Source organism: Delphinus delphis, chromosome 13 (genome assembly GCF_949987515.2).
Source record: "Delphinus delphis chromosome 13, mDelDel1.2, whole genome shotgun sequence".
NCBI lineage: Eukaryota > Metazoa > Chordata > Mammalia > Artiodactyla > Delphinidae > Delphinus > Delphinus delphis.
In genome coordinates, this window is record NC_082695.1 from 88,845,046 (window position 1) to 88,862,795 (window position 17,750).

Genomic DNA, 17,750 nt, shown 5'->3' on the forward strand with positions numbered 1-17,750 from the left:
GAATTCTGGGACAAACATTCAAGGATGGTCTGAGAAAGGGAAGCTGGTAAAGGTGTAAGGACCGATCAAAGAGGGTGGAGAAGATTAAAGGTCATGTTTGGGAAGGAAGTGTTTCAGGACAGGGAGGAGGTTACAAATAAAAGATGAGGCTAAAATCTGTTCATGGGTGTAACAGTCGGGAGGTCACTGGTAGCCAAGGGATATCTACAGAGTGCAGAGGGTGGGGACAAGAGAGCACAGGGTGAGGAGTGGAAGCAGCTGAGGCATCGGGAGGAATGTGACACGATTCCTCCATACTGGAGCGCCGTGGTCTAGATCAAGGGTGACTGGAAGGCTTTAACTTTTCATCACACCCATAATTACTTGAAGAAAGATATCTAGGGACGTCCTACCCATTTACTGCTGTGATCTATTATCAAATTAAATCATGATTCATAAATAACTATAAAGAGCAAATTCTCCTTCAGTTATGGCCTGTATTCCTGTAGGAAAAAAGCAAATTGTGGCTAAGTAACATCAGCCCAGCATTCAACACAATTTTTAAAAATAAATTTTATGTATGTATGTATTTATTTTTGGCTGCGTTGGGTCTTCGTTGCTGCACGCGGGCTTTTCTCTAGTTGTGGCGAGTGGGGGCTACTCTTCTTTGCAGTGAGTGGGCTTCTCATTGCTGTGGCTTCTCTTGTTGCGGAGCACGGGCTCTAGGTGCGTGGGCTTCAGCAGTTGTGGCTCGCGGGCTCTAGAGCACAGGCTCGGTAGTTGTGGCGCACGGGCTCAGTTGCATGTGGGATGTGGGATCCCGCGGCATGTGGGATCTTCCCAGACCAGGGCTCAAACCCGTGTCCCCTGCATTGGCAGGCGGATTCTTAACCACTGCGCCACCAGGGAAGCCCTCAACACAATTTTAAATTAACTCAGACATTTATTTAGTGCCTGTCATGTTTTTAGTCACTGGGCTAAACTGAACAGAAGTTACCAGTAGAAAGAGAGAAGCTGGAATTACGGGAGAGGGAGGGCTGGACAATGAGGTGCTGGGCAGGGCAAACAGGCCAGGGGTGAAGGTGCTGGCCAAGGGCGTGAGCAGACGCAGCCTCTGATCAGGACGGTTGCTCAGGAAACAGGCGTGTGCGTGGGGCCAGGAGCGGGTTCCAGGGAGACCAGGTCTGATGGTCTTGGTGTTCTGGAAGAAGGAGGAGACTTGGTCTTCTGCTGAAAAGGAAGCTGAGGATTATCCCGGCAGCTTCAATGAAGTGAGAAAGGTCTGGAATAGTTATTGAGGAGCGATAAATTAAAGTAGCTGTGTGAAGACACACCAGGCCTCTCGTTAAACTGCAAGTTCTCTGAGGGCAATGTGGCCCTTTTCTTCCCCCTTGGGCGCTTGACTCCACGAAGGAAGACCCAAAGGCATTTTGAAAGCCTCCTACTCCATGATTTCATTCATTTTGAAAAATAATTATTGCCTCACAATTTTTTAAAGAGTTGGGCATCAGTGAACTTCTAGGCCGTTTAAGAGATTTAACAAATGTATGCAATTAACTTTTCTCCTACACAACATGTAGCAGCTCTAACTTAAAAATCAGAATTCTCAAGAAAAGGTGTGACATTAATTTTCTCAGAAAATAATTACTAAGTCAGGAGACCCTATCCAGTCAGTTCACCGAGATGTGTCAATCAAGGGCATACTTGTCAAAGTTCTGATAGTCCAAGTTCTATCCTCCAATGGCAGGGCAGGCTTCTCCTCACATCTGGTTTCCCATTGGCTCTGAGATGTGGGCGGGGCCACCCATTCCTGCTGCTGCCACTAGCTCCACCCCACCCCATGCGAATGAAATCAAAGCTTTGGTGAACCCACGTGATTGGTCACGTGGCACGACACACTCGCCCCACCCCCTCAAATGACATCATCACCCTCTCAAACTCTCACGAGAGTTTGCACAGATGCTGGTGAGAGGCTGGCAGGCCAGTCCACTGTGGCAGGAGGGGGGGGGTCAGGGGAGGGAGCTTCAATACAGACCCCCATTCCCACTGCTGAGTCTCCAGTCCAGCTTAAGACAGGGGCCCCTAGGGGCCTGTGGGGCAGTGCCCAGGGGTCCCATGCACACTCTTCCCCCATTGGCTGGCTGCTCCGGCATGCAAATGAGGGCGCGCGTCACTTCCGGAGGCCAATCGAGCGCCATTTTCTCTTTCTGGCCGAGCTGGGAGGAGGGGACGGGGTCGCGCGGGGTGGGCGCGCGCCGAGCCGGGGTCCCGCCGCGCGGGGCTGAGGCGGGCGGGCGCGGGGCCCCAGCGGGCGCGGCGAGAGCGGCGGGGGACGCGGCGGCGCTGCGGTCGCCCAGCGGTAGGTAACCCCGGCCCTCGCCGACGCCCCTGGCCCGGCCCGGCCCGGCCCGCGAAGTCCCGGCGGCGGCCCCGCCCCATCCCGCCCACACCCCGCGGCCCGGGGCCGCCTCATGAATCCCGCGACGTTCTCCCGGCGCGGGGTAGCCGCTAGAAGGGCGCCCGTCGTTCCTCCGCGTCACGTGGGGGCCGGGGGTGGGGAGGGGGCGGGGATGGGGGTTCGGGGGGCGGGGCGGGGGGACGGGACCGGGGTGAGGGGGACAAGGGGACTGGGCGGCGGCAGGGGAGGTCCGGGCGTGCGGAGGGCGGCGGGACGGGGATCCGGGGAGCCGCCCGGAGCGAGTGCGGACGCGGGCCGAGCGGATGCGAGCTCACCCGGCCTGCGCTGTGGCGGCTGTCTCAGGAGGAGAGAACAGCCGGTAGCAAAGCCCAGTTCCTTCACCCCTGAGCGTTTGGTGTGAATATTGACCACATGCAGTTGTTGACATGAACGTTTTAACTTTTCATATGTCGTCGCTTCCTGCGTTGACGTACAGTCTGGGTGCAGAATTTCTCCTCTCACTTGGCTTTGGAACGTCCAAACCTGTAGCCACCAGTTCACCCTGTACACAGTTGCAAAATGATAAGTAGTTAAATATTTAAAGTATTTTCTTTGAATTTGAATGGGAGGCTTACCTGAATGCTCTTAAAACTCGTTCTGATTGAATGGAATGGGTGATGGCAGCCTCTTGAGACCTGAAGGACTCTTCTGTGTGGTGATTTACAATGCAGATGGACAAGTGCCGGCAGACAGCGGCGGGTACCCCGGTCTCGCCAGATAGGTGGGGCGGGGAGTCGAGGTTGTGGGGAGAGGACCGCGTGAAAAGTGCGGCTTCTGGGAAGTGAAGTAATGCGTGCGTGACTTATTTAGAGCTGAACGAACTTTGATATTCCGGTTGGAGATGCAGCTGTGTTGAGCCAGTGGTCTTTAGGCGTGGAAGCGACAGACCTGTGTGCAGGAAGGGAACGGGTGCTGGCCTGGAGGGTGGGGCGGAGATGCTCACCCGCCCGTCTGAGCAGTGGTGAGGACGTGAGAGCTGGATTCAGGGTTAGGAATTGAAGGTCGGTGACGGGAGGTGAAGGTGGAGTTGTTAAAAGATTTTTAGCTGCAGAGATCTGGGACACCTTTTTAACTTGAACCCAGGTTTGCGATGTGCTTTTGGTGAATTTGTGGTTGAAGTCCCTTTGAGGGGTCACGCCCCAGCTTTCTGCCGTGGCCGCCTCTCTGGATGTCACACACCTGTTAGGGCAGTGTTTAACAAGTGGGGAGACTGACTGAAAGATGATGACTTGCTGAAGGCCGCAAGTCTGAGAAGGGGTCTTCCTGTGTTTGAACCCAGACCTTTGAATCTTGCTTTCATGCATTGTACAAATACTGTGTGTGTTTTTTTTTAAATTAATTAATTAATTTATGGCTGCGTTGGGTCTTCGTTGCTGCGCGCGGGCTTTCTCTAGTTGCGGCGAGCCGGGGCTTCTCTTCCTTGCGGTGCGTGGGCTTCTTCTTGCAGTGGCTTCTCTTGTTGTGGGTCACGGGCTCTAGGCGTGCGGGCTTCAGAAGTTGTGTCTCCCGGGCTTCAGTAGTTGTGGCGCACAGGCTTAGTTGCTCCGCGGCATGTGGGATCTTCCCGGACCAGGGCTCGAACCCGTGTCCCCTGCATTGGCAGGCGGATTCTTATCCACTGCGCCACCAGGGAAATCCCTGAATATTATGTGTTTTCAAAGTTACTTAAAAACAAAAAAACAACAAGCCTGTATTCCAATAGTTGGGACATTTCATGTAGATTTTTTGGAGTTAGATAATGGCAACTCACAGTTCTAAGTGCTTTTCTTGTATTAAACTGTTCTTTCTGAAAAGTGCTTCTCAGAGTAGGTTGTGCAGAAGGAACTGAGGCCCCAGGATTAAGTGACTTGTCGAAGATCACACAGCTAGTCAGCTGTGGAGCTTATTTGAGCTCAGGCAGTGCAGCTCCAGAATCTTTTGCTCGTGAGATGATTGTGTGGGGTTGCTTCTGAAGTGAAATCTTTTTAGAACTGAAAAGAAACTGAACTGAAAAGAACTGAACTGAACTGAAAAGAAAGTTCTGTGGCTTTAAAAAGTATTATATTACCTGAATGATTTTCTTTTTTGCAGTGTATTTTTTCAATAATGGAATATTCTTAAATAATCATGATACTAAAAAGCAACAAAAGAAACCCTTTAAGTGCCTCTTTGGGAAGTAATATTTTCTTGTGCACATCAGCACAATTTTTGGTAATCCCGTGTCTACCACACACTGTGAAATTAAAGGTAATTTACTATGAACAGAGGTGGATAGATTAGTGCAGCTGCATTAGCCTGCTGTTTTCTAATGGTGAAGATACAGATTTAACCGAGTACTAAGAATATATAGAGAACAGCATCAGTAAAGGATCTATAGATATGGAAGCACTGAACAACTTCTTTCCTAGTTAATTAATCCACTAGGTCCTCTTTATGAAATCTTGCATCTCTTAGAATGGAGAAATAATGGTAAAAGTCACCTTCTGTTCCCCAAAGTGATTGGCAACAGTAGACCAAGGATTTTGAAAGAATTGTTTTAAGGTTATGAAACTTCTATGATTTACCTACGTTTTATTTTTTAATTATCTTTACTTGGTTTCCCTAAAACAGCAAACTGCTGAAAAGGGGAAACTTTTTTTTTTAATTAAGAATGGATCTGTGTACTTGTTTTGGGAGGGGGCGGGGAACCACAATAGCGATGATGAGGGAATGGGGCACTTGCAGTTGAGAATAAAAAGCTCCGATTCTCCAAATCGAAGAAGACAAACTTCCTTGGCCCTCCTCCCAAGCCTTGAACAAGTAACTGCCGAGCCCTTTAAAACTTGCCCAGTCACTGGAAGCCTCTTTTCAGTGCCTTCCTCCTGAGGGTCGGCCTGTCCGTAGCAGTCTTGGGAACCATCCTGTGAAAATTGGCCAATCCCTAAACTGCTTCTGAGAGTGTACCAATCGCTGTACTCCTTGCTTCTCAAAACTGTGATAAGATCAGCACTTGCTTTGTAAGGCCAGATTTCCTTGCAAGCAAAAAATTCAGCTTTTTTGTTTTGGATATATGTGGATGGTGGTCTTAACCTTGGACAATTCTATTTACCAGCTTTGGGGAAAGAAGAACCCCAAAGGATAGAGAGGAGAGTGGGACTTTAAGGAGGAAATAACGGCAAGTCTGATAAAGTGAGTGGAAAGCATAAAGAAGGATTTTTGTTGAGGCATGCTCTGGCCAAGGAAGCCAGTCTGGGCTTGAAAGTGACCTTGTGCTTAATATTTAGGAATGCCACCACGAGGTTCTTGACAGCTCCTCTGTTAAATTATGCTTTTGAAGGCTAGAACCCAATTCAGTGAATTTTATTGTTAATAATTTTATTATTAGTTTTTTTTTTTTTTTTTTTTTTTTTTGCTGTACGCGGGCCTCTCACTGCTGTGGCCTCTCCCGTTGCAGAGCACAGGCTCCGGACACGCAAGCTCAGCGGCCATGGCTCACGGGCCCAGCCGCTCTGCGGCATGTGGGATCCTCCCGCACCGGGGCACGAACCCATGTCCCCTGCATCAGCAGGCGGACTCTCAACCACTGCGCCACCAGGGAAGCCCTAATTTTATTATTTTTAACTTTACTTCCTATGATTTTTATATCTCCCAGTTCTAAAATGCTAAATGATCCTTCAAGCTCACTTTCTACTGAGCCTGAGATATACTTTTCACATAGATAACTTGTCTGAAAAGCGTGTCTGTTCCAAATCAGCTTCTCAAACACTTCATGTTTCTTTATTACCCACGAAAAGTTCCTCCCACTGTTAACCCTCCCTGCCCCGCTCATCTCTCGTTTTATTCCAGTCCACCTTTTTGGTTTTACTTACCTTTTGCCCAGTATATTCAGACTTTTACTACCTTACCTCAGTCATTTTCTGATGCTGATCTATTCACTTGGAATGTCTTGGACTCCAAGTCACCAACCCTCCATAGCCTTTCCATTTTGAACCTCAGTGATAGGCCCAGATGTGCAAAGAAAACATGATTCCTGCCCTGAAGAAGTTCAGTCCAATAGGGAAAATAGGTGTAGAAGTAGATAATTACAACGTAGTGTGGTGAGTGCAATGAAATAAGTATAAACTGGCCACTCTGGGAATTCCTCGGAGGGGCACCAAGCTTATCCTTGAGGGAGGAGGGGTTATAAGAGGGTATAGAAGCGGAATTGCGGGCTTACAGAAATTATTTAAGATCTTGGGAGGTACTGCCAGTTGTCCTGTACACATGCAGAAAGTACAGTTTTTCTACTTATCCTCACTACCAGCGGATATTATGAATCTTTAAGTTACTGTTTTGATAATAACAAATGGGCATTCATGTTTTTACCTGGCATTTCTTTAACTCGAGTTTAACTGATTTTGTTTTATAGCTTGCACATTAAAACTGTTTTTGAAATAGTTTCGGATTTATAGAAAGTTGCAAGGACAGTACAAAGAACTTCTTCCCCTGAATCATTTGAAACTAAGTTGACAAAAATGATGCCACATTACCCCCAATATTGTCTGTTTCCTACAATAAGAACATTCTCATGTATATCCAGAACACAACCATCAAAATCAGGAGATCAATTTATTACCATCTAATCCTCAGACTCCATTGAAGTTTTGCCAGCTGTTCCAATAACATCATTTATAGTAAAGAATCTAGTTAGAATTGCGCATTGAATTTAGTTATCTTTAGTCTCTCTCAATCTGGAACAGTTCTTAGTTTTTCCTTCCATGATCTTTTTCTAAGTGTATAATTAGTTGATTTTTAGTAAATTTATAGAGCTGTGCAACCAACAGCGCAATCTAATATTAGAACATTTCCAGCACTCTCCCCAAAAACCTATCCATGAGCAGTTACTACCCGTTCCCACCCGCAGCCGACTGCTACTCTACCTTCTATCTCTGTAGATTTGTCTTTTCTGAACATTTCATGTAAATGGAATCAGACAGTATGAGGACTTTTGCGTCTGGCTTCTTTCACTTAGCGTCATGTTTTCGAGATTCATTCATGTTGTAGCGTGCATCGGTACCTAGTTACTTTTATTGCCAGATACTATTTTGTGGTATGGGTATGCCATATTTTGTTCATCCAGTCAACATTTGGTGGACACTTGGATTGTTTCCACATTTTGGCTATTATGAATAGTGCGCCCTTGTATCATCTGGACACTTTTGAAGATTGCAGGTTAGATATTTTGTACAGTGTCTCTTAACTGAATGTCTGCCAGACTTCTGTGAATTACACTTTCCCCTTTGGTTATTAACAAGTATTTTGTGGGGAGATGCTTGGAAACCATGTAAAATATCCCATTCCTCACTAAACTTTCAATTTATTAAATTGTTTATGTTACCATGGACTTAAGTTTACATTCTAGTGGGTTATATTTTGGTTACTATTTCTGAATACCAAACCACCCCAAAACTTTGTAGAATGAAACATTTTATTAAAAAAACTCAGTAATTCTTCGGGTCAGGAGTTCAGGTGGGAGCAGGGAAGCTGGCTTGTTTATATTCCACAATGTCTGGGGCCTCATCTGGAAAGACTCAAAGGCTCAGGGTGACTGGACAGCTGCAGGCTCTAGAGCATCTTCACTCTTGTGTCTGCTAGTTGATGTGGAGCCTCTCCATGTGGGCTAGTTGAACTTCTTACAGTAAGGAGTCTAGATTCCAAGAGTAATGGTACCCAGAGGGCAGGCAAAAGCATGTGGCATTTTTATGGTCTACCTTTGGAATTCACATGGCATTACTTCTGCCACACTTTATTGGTTGAGGTTGCCGGAAAGTTCTGCCCAGGTTCTAAGGGTGGGAGCATAGATGCCCCTACTTTTTGGGAGGAGTGTCAAGGACATATTTTAAGGAAAGCATGTGGGATGGGAGATCCTGTTACGCTATCTTTGGAAAATTCAGTGCCACAGATTAATCTGTTATTGTCATTACTTATTTGGTACCCACATTGTCCCACATTTGGCTGGCGGGAACTTCTTCAAGCGCTTGACTTCTTTTGAGTCCTTTTGACATGTCTCACCATTCTTTGAGCAACTTCGTTATTTTCTGGCATAAGACATTCTAGGCTCATCTTGTCCTTTATGTGCTCCAGCCCTAGAATCAGCCGTTTTTTCCAAGGAGCCCTGTTTCCTTTTAATGGAAAGTGGTATTTAGAAAGTAAGATTTGAGGGACTTCCCAGGTGGCACAGTGGTTAAGAATCTGCCTGCCAATGCAGGGGACACGGGTTCGAGCCCTGGTCTGGGAAGATCCCACATGCTGTGGAGCAACTAAGCCCATGAGCCACAACTACTGAGCCTGCGCTCTAGAGCCTGTGAGCCACAACAACTGAGCCCGTGTGCCACAACTACTGAGCCCATGCCCTGCAACAAGAGAAGTCGCCGCAATGAGAAGCCCCCATACTGCAATGAAGACTAGCCTCTTCTGTCCGCAACTAGAGAAAGCCTGGGCGCAGCAACAAAGACCCCACGCAGCCAAAAATAAGTAAATAAATAAAATTAAAAAAGAAAAGAAAAGTAAGATTTGGGCCCAAGGAGTGCTCACTGCTACTGGGGTGTGTAACTGCTTCCAGGCTCTCGCAGTGGACAGAGCTATACAATATACACAGACACATTAACAAATGTATTTATTTTTAATCTATGTATGTGTTAAAAATAATGAGGTCACAGCTATACCTCTTATCATGGTCAAGTACCACAGGATTTATTTTAATTTTATGCTTTTTCAGGTATTTTAAAAACAGCTTTATGGAGATGTAATTTACATACCATACACTTCACCTTTTTTTAAAAAAATTATTTATTTATTTATTTGGCTCTGCCGGGTCTTAGTCGCGGCACGTGGGATCTTCACTGAGGCACACGGGATCTTTAGTTGCGGCATGCAGGATCTAGTTCCCTGACCAGGGGTCGAACCCAGGCTCCCGGCATTGGGAGCGTGGAGTCTTAACCACTGGACCACCAGGGAAGTCCCCAGTTCACCTATTTAAAGTGTACTTACTAAGTGGCTTTTAGTAGGTTCACAGAGTTGTGCATACATCACCACAGTCGATTTTAGAATATTGTCATTATTCCAAAAGGAAACCCTGTTCCCCTTAGCCATCACCTTCCAGTCCACCTCAGCCTTAAGCAACCAGTATTCTCCTTTCTGTCTCTATAGATTTGTCTGTTCTGGATACTTCATATACATTGAATCGTATAATATGTGGTCCTTGGTGTCTGGCTCCTTTCACATAGCATAATGTTCCCTCACACAGGATCTTTGTTGAGGCATGTGGGAGCTTTCGTTGAGGCACCAGGGCTTCTCTTTAGTTGTGGCTCATGGGCTCAGTAGTTGTGGCCCACGGGCTTAGTTGCTCCACGGCTTATGGGATCTTCCCAGACCAGGGATTGAACCCATGTCCCCTGCATTGGCAGGCAGATTGTTAACCACTGCGCCACCAGGGAAGTCCCCTTAGCCTATTTTTAAGTTGGGTTTTTTATTTGCCTTTTAATTATTGTTATGTATTCTGGATATAAGTTTCTTATCAGAAATAAAATTTACAAATATTTTCTCCCATTTTGTGGATTCTCTTTGCTTTTTTGATGGTTTCCTTCAAAGCAGGTAGGTCTTTAATTTTGATGAAGTCCAACTTATCTATTTTTTCTCTTGTTGCTAGTGCTTTTTGGTGTCATATCTAAGAATCCATTGCCAAATCCAAGGTCACGAAGATTTATGCCTATGTTTTCTTCCGAGAGTTTTAAAATTTCACCATGTGCATGTATGATCCATTTGGAGTTAATTTTTGTATATGGTATAAGGGAAGAGTCCAACTTCATTCTTTTGTATGTGGAAATCTGATTGTCCCAGAGTAAAAATTACTCTGCTTTACCAGCCCTGTTTTAAAAAATTTTATGTGTGTATGTGTATATGTACTTATTACAGTTTTGTTTTCTTCCCTTTTAAGGAAAATTTCAAAAATGTTTCAAATTCCTGTGGAGAATCTTGACAACATCAGGAAGGTACGGAAAAAGGTGAAAAGCATTCTTATGGATATTGGGCTTGACAGCTGCAAGGAGTTGCTGAAGGTAAGAAGACATAAGTAACAGATTAAGAGAAGACAGTAATATTGGAGATACTGGGGGTGGTGAGATTTGAACTGGGAGGTTTTGGAGAATGGGTAAGATGCCTCAAGATGGAAATTGCCGACTCTTGAAATGAGGCGTGGGAATAGCATTCGTTTTTATTCATGTCTTTGACTTAAAGTGGGCTACTTTAGGCTCTTCCAGTTTTTAACGTTACGTTTAGGAGAGACTGTTTATAGTCATTAGTTGCAACATATTTTTGTTTTTGATCTTTGAGGGGAGTGTCTTGAATTACATAAATTATTTTATCAGAAGAAAACTAACTCAATTTTGTTAGAGTGATCGTCAAATGGGGATGCATTCTTTTATGATAGGGTTGTTTGTTTTCTTTTTCTGATTTGTGAATTTAATACTTCAGTCTTACAAAAGTTTAAAAATTCAGGTCACAGTCACACACTTTATTGATAAATTATGGTCTCATATAATTTTATCTTTTCTTATAACTGGAGAATATATGGCTGGCATAAAGAAATAAAAATTGTTAAATAAAGCTTGCTTTGTAGCTTTATAGCCACTTATAATTCTATGCATGTTTAATTCATAGCTATTGAAATAGGGACCGTGTCTGCTTTGAATTTTTCAGACTTGTGAAGAATTCGATTCAAGGTGTTATTGGCCTGGGAAGAGTTCAGTTTCTTAATTTTCAAATCTCAGACTTTGAACCAGATTGACTTTTATTTATAAAAAGGTGTTCAGGTGTTCTGATGCTGAAAGACCAATACGTAACCAGGATTCTCATTAATGGTCAGAATTGATTTTTGCTCTAAAGTAAAATTTCTCAAAGGTAGACCTCAAATAGTTATCTTCAAACATTACCACCCCAGAGAGATCTTCCCCCTAAAATGCTGCCCTTTTCACTTTGTTATCTTACCTGTTCTTTCTTCAGAGCTCCTGCAATACCTGATGTTATTTGTTTATCTGTATCCCTCACTTGAATGTAAGAAGGCATGGACCACATTGTTTTGTTATCCACTCTATTACCTGTACATGCTTAACATATATATTTTTTTTAACAAATATTTTTCGAGTGAATGAATGAAAGTAAAACCCAAGTAGAGAAGTACTTTCAATAACAGACTGTGCCTGAAAGTTTATTTGGAAATAAAAGGTCGGAGGAGATACTGAATTGGAAGCTCTTAGACACTGTTGTTCAAGAACAGTCTTAAAGTGAGAGCATGGTCATTGTTCCTGCAGCTCTGTCTGTAAGTCATATTTTATGCATGAGGAAGAAGGCAGGATAATCTTTTGGAGACAGGTTTGAGAAGGTAGATAGTGGACACATAGTCCATTAATAATAGATAAGTATGTGAGTTTAAGTAATATTTGCAGAGAATATAAAAATAACAAGCTAAGAGCACAATATATATAGACTGAGGAAATTTCAAATGATAATGTATGAGAAAATTTTTGGAATGGTGCCTGGCACACAGTGGATGCTCAAAAAATGTGCCCTGAAGGTATAGCAGTGCCTTCAGTAACAGACTGAAACTCTCTTTGGAATATTTGGGGGATGAAGGCGTGGCTTTCACTTTAGTCCTGGCTAGCAGCTAGCGGTGTGGCCTTGGGCACATCTGTGACTCTTTGGGCCTCGGTGTCCTCGTTCCAAGGAATGTAGAGAATTAGTCAGGATACTTACCCTTGAAAGGGGTTGACAGTCTAGCAGGAGCTGAGACTAACTTGAAACAGTCATAGTGAGAAACAGACAGATCACTTCTAGCTGAGGAGGCTAGAACAGCCTTTATGGAGGAGATGAGATTTGAACTGTTTTTTGTTTGTTTTTATTTGTGTATTTATTTATTTATTTTTGGCCGTGCCGCATGGCATGAGGGACATTAGTTCCCCAGCCAGGGATAGAACCTGTGCCCCCTGCGATAGAAGCACAGAGTCTTAACCACTGGACCGCCAGGGAAGTACCCATGTTTTTAAAGATAGGGTAGGATTCTCCAGTGGAATTAGAAAGAATATTTCAGGAACATGGAATTTAGAATCACAACCCAGTTGATTAATCCCCATCACACTAGGCTAAGTAAATTCAGTTTTTTAAAAAACTGTTCTATTTGGAAATAATAATTCAAACTTACAGAATAGTTACAAGAATAAAAATAGTACAGCGAACACTCATTACCCTTTACCCAGACTTACCAGTTGTTAACATTCTCTCCCATTTGCTTTAATATTTGCACACTCTTGCCTGTGCCGTGTGTGTAGTATTTTTCCCTGAGCCACTTAAGTAGGTTGCTTATCTCATGACCCTTATTACCTAAATACTTAAAGTGTGTGTTTTCTAAGAATAAGATTAGTCTCTTATATTGCCACAGGATGCCACAGTCTCTTATATTACCTAAGTTATGAACTTAGGTAAATTTAACATGGATATGACATTTTTGTCTAATCATTTATAGCATTTTTTCCCCCTGTCAGTGGTGGACCCAATTTAGGGTCAGGTATTGCCTTTGGTTGTCATCTCTCTTTAGTCTCCTTTAATGTGAATTTACTTTTTAAATGGAATTTTTACAGAATTAGTTTTATTTTTAGGTAAAATGCCAGAAACAACTAAAATTTTTCATCCTGGAGTCCTTTGTTTTTGACATGGCGTAAAACTGGACATTCCTCACTAACTTGCTTCCTCAGTCAGCCTAAGAATTGTTTACTCATCTGAATTTGTTCAGGACTGTTTACTTTTTCTTTCCAAGACTATAGTGACACAGAAACATACATACTTCACAAGAGAAAAGTAAGAGGTTTGAATGGCGTACCAGGATTGTTAATTAACTATTGGGTTAAATTTTACTATTTCTTTTGGGGGAAAATTTTTGTTTTATTAATTTGTAGTCGGTCCTATAGTTTGCAAAATTTTTGAAAATTCAAGCAATGTAGAAGTTCATTATAGAAAAATTAGAAAATATACACAAACTTAGAGGAAAAAAATGACTCAATTGTAAACCATTACCCCAGAATCTCCATGGTAAACACTGTTATATCTTTCCAGATTTTTAGAAACAGGACATGATCTAACTATAAAATACTATACTAGTAGCTTTGTTCTTACTTTTCTCTGAATCTCCTATGAAGAACTTCTTTCCACGTCAAATGCATTTATTCTTAATCCATTGTATTATTTAGAGTCTCTTGGTCTCAAGCAACGAAAACCAGTACTGACCAAGTTAAGTTAAGCAAGAGGGAATTTATCTGAAGTCTGTGGGTGCTTACAGAGAGTCAGCCCTGGGGACACCTGTCCATGTGGTCCTTTCCGTTTCCTTAGCCAGCATTTCAGATTTCATAGTGAGAAATCACTCTGCCTTCTCTGATTTCCAAGGTATATATGACTCCACTTATCCTAAGAGTTAGGCCCTCAAATCGTAGGCTGTACAGTTCTTGTCAAAAGCCTGGCTGAGAAAAGTGAATCTTAGGGGAAATAGGCTCTTCCAAGAACCTTATCTCCTTTTCTAAAAATAGATCTAAACCCTGCTACTCCTTAGAGTATCTTGAGGAGTTTTTTTAAAAGTTAACATTTGGGGCTTCCCTGGTGGCCCAGTGGTTAAGAATCCGCCTGCCAAAGCAGGGGACGTGGGTTCGAGCCCTGGTCCAGGAAGATCCCACATGCCGCAGAGCAACTTAACTTCTGTGCCACAACTCCTGAGCCTGCACTCTAGAGCCCGTGAACCACAACTAACTGAGCCCTCATGCCACAAGCCCGCATGCCTAGATCCCATGCTCCACAACAAGAGAAGCCACCGCAATGAGAAGCCTGCCCACCACAACGAAGAGTGGCCCCTGCTCACTGCAACTAGAGAAAGCCCACGCGCAGCAATGAAGACCCAATGCAGCCAAAAATAAATAAAATAAAAATTTAAAAAATAAAATAGGGCTTCCCTGGTGGCGCAGTGGTTGAGAGTCCGCCTGCTGATGCAGGGGATGCGGGTTCGTGCCCCGGTCCGGAAGGATCCCACACGCCACAGAGCGGCTGGGCCCGTAAGCCGTGGCCGCTGAGCCTGCACGTCTGGAGCCTGTGCTCCGCAACGGGAGAGGCCACAGCAGTGAGAGGCCCGCGTACCGCAAAATAAAATAAAATAAAATAAAATAAATTAGATCAAGATACTCAAAAAAAAGTTAACATTTGATCAGTTCAATTAAAGGCTACCTACATAATTTGGAGGACACTGTGCAAAACGAAAATGCAGGGCCATGGACAGGCCCCATAGGCGCACTGTCCCAACCCACAGCAGATGGGTGACTCCCAAGAGATTGCAACTTCTGTGCCAGGATGCTTCTGTTGCCTGGATTCAGGGTGGGCTCAAGGACCCAAGTTATCTACCAAACACCTTGGTGCTGCCAGTCCAGGGTTGGGCTGGTTACCACCTTCCTCCTCCTCTCCCCGGGTCTGCCTGGCTCCCACCAGGGCGACTGGGGAATATGGACCTCTTGACAACTTGGTTATTGCCCCAGGTGGTGGACAAGAGTCTAGGAGTGGTTGCAGGGTGAGGGGAGTTTGGAGGGTTGTGGAGACTGAGGGCAGGGACAGAATCTGTCCCAGGACAGTGGAGGTAGGACCACGTGTGAGCTGACGCTTCAGGCCCCTGACACATGCTCCACGGTCCTATCAGACTTCACTTTATAAAATAAATTCAAAGATGAAATTATTAACACTTTCAAAATGCTGACAACAGGGATTACACCCCAGCACTGGCCTGTCTGAGCACAGGGCTCTGTGCAACTGCATCGGTCGTTTTGAAAACTTTCCCAGTTCTTTATTTTTTTAATTTAGTTAAAAAAAAATTTAGTTATTTAACCTCATGTTGAAAATATTATTTCAGTATGTAATCAGTATAAAATAAGTAATGAAATATTTTAACCTCTTTTTTCTCTTAAATCCTCCAAGTGTATTTATAGAATTTTTTTATTATGGTAAGATATATATAACATAAAATTTGCCATTTTAGCCTTTTTTTTGGGCCACGCTGCACGGCTTGTGGGATGTTAGTTCCCTGACCAGGGATTGAACCTGGGCCCCGGCAGTGAAAGCGCCGAGTCTTAACCACTGGACCACCAAGGAATTCTGCATTTTAGCTATTTTTAAGTGTACAGTTCAGTAGCATTAATGATATTAACACTGTTTTGCAACTAGATTTTCATCATCTCAAACAAACTCAGTAACCTTGAAGTAGTAACTCCCCATGTCCCACCCCAGCCTCTGATAACCTCTAATCTACTTTATGTCTCTATAGATTTGCCTATTAAAAATATTTCATGTGAGTGGAATCATGCAGTATTGGTCCTTTTGTGACTGGTTTATTTCACTAGCTTAATGTTTTCAATGTGGCATGTGTCAAAATCTTAACTCCTTTTTATGGCTAAGTAATATTCCATTATGTAGACATATACCACATTTTATCAGTTCATCTGTTGATACACGCAGGTTGATTCCATCTTTTGGCAGTTGTGAATAATGCTGTGGTGAACTTTGCCTCACAGATATCTGTTTGAGTCCCTGTTTCAGTTTTGGGGTATATACCTCAGAGAAATGCTGGGTCATGTAATAATTGTTTAGCTTTTTGAGGAACCACCTAACTGTTTCCACAGTGGCTGCACCTTTTTCAGTTGCCACCAGCCAGGCATGAGGGGTCCAGTTTACCCACAGCCTTGCTAACATTTGTTCTCTCTTTCAGTCTCTCCCTCTTTCTCTCCCTCCCTCGCCATTGTGGCCACTAATGATGTTGAGCATCTTTTCATGTGCCTATTGTACTTTTTTGCCCATTTTTAAATTGGATTGTTTGTCTTTTTGTTGTTGAGTTGTAGTTTTTTATGTATTCTGGATATTAAACCGTTATTAGATATGTTTTGTAGATATTTCCTCCCATTTTTACTTTCTTGATAATATCTTGATGCACAAAAGTTTTAAATTTTGATGAGGCCCAATTTATTTGTTTATTTATTTATTTATTTTGTGGTACCTGGGCTTCTCACTGTTGTGGCCTCTCCCGTTGCGGAGCACAGGTTCCGGACGTGCAGGCTCAGGCGACCATGGCTCACGGGCCCAGCCGCTCTGCGGCATGTGGGATCTTCCCTGACCGGGGCACGAACCTGTGTCCCCTGCATCGGCAGGCGGACTCTCAGCCACTGCGCCACCAGGGAAGCCCGGTCCAATTTATTTTTGTGTTTGCAGTGCTTTCTATGTAGTATCTAAGAATCCATTGCCAAATTCAAGCCAAGAAGATTTTCTCCTTTGTTTTTTTCTAAGAGTTTTATGGTTGTAGTTCTTTTTGTTTAGGTTTTGATCCGTTTTGAATTAATTTTGTATATGGTGTGATATAGGGGTCTAACTTTATTCTTTTGCATGTGGAAATCCAGTTGTCCCAGTGCCATTTATTTGACTAATTTTTCCCACATTGAATGGACTTGGCGGCCTTGTAGAAAATGATTTGGCCATAGGTGCATGGATTTATTTCTGAACTCTCAATTCTAGTCCATTAATCTTTATGTCTATCCTTATGTTAGTATTACACTTTTGATTACCCTAGTTTTGTGGTAAGTTTTGAAATTGGGAAGTGTGAGCTCTCCAACTCTGTTCTTTTTTTTTTTTTTAACATCTTTATTGGAGTATAATTGCTTTACAATGGTGTGTTAGTTTCTTCTGCACTTGCCCTTAGTGTGTTTTCGATTACCTTCATTATTTTACTCAGGTTTCCCCATGTAAAACCCTAAAAGAAGTTTTTTTCAGAACTCGCGCTAGGAGAGTATGTGGCATGTCTTGAGTGTGCTGGACCCACATCAGGGATCGGTCCTGACCATCCTTTTCATTGCTTGGTCAGCCTCGTTAGGCAGGCCCATCCCTTGAATCTCATTAAAGTGTAGAGGAAACTAGTACTGGGTTGCTTGATTAAAAAAAAACAAAAAAACACATGTAATCAGTGGGAAAGTGGAAGAGACATTGGATGTTCTTTCTGTGTATGATGTGTGTGTTGCTTAGAGGAGAGATTTCTAATGTATGATGTGGACCCTTGAGGAATCATGAAGTTATTAGGGAGTACTACAATCTCTCTGGTGGCTGCAAATTCAAATGAAGCATTGTCTGAGAATTGAAAGTAGTCTCTCCCATTAAATTACTGTTATATATCAAATGTTCATAGATACTGAGGTGATTAATATTATCCAAATTTATTTAAAAGTATTACTCTTCCTATCAGCTTTTGTCATCCTCTGTT

At 43.4% G+C, this 17,750-nt stretch overlaps 1 protein-coding gene across 2 annotated transcripts in view; it reads left to right on the top strand.

Moving 5' to 3' along the window:
• Window positions 1-2,700: 2,700 nt before the first annotated feature.
• ADNP2 (ADNP homeobox 2) overlaps window positions 2,701-17,750 on the top strand; it is a 35,095-nt gene continuing 20,045 nt past the window's right edge. The window contains exons 1-2 of one of the 2 annotated variants that reach the window (XM_069541338.1): window positions 2,701-2,756; window positions 10,371-10,491. In XM_069541338.1, the coding sequence (XP_069397439.1) occupies window positions 2,701-2,756; window positions 10,371-10,491 (177 nt within the window). Of the gene's footprint in view, window positions 2,757-9,819; window positions 10,492-17,750 lie in introns of those variants that run through there. The other variant, XR_011246703.1, reaches the window with a different exon arrangement.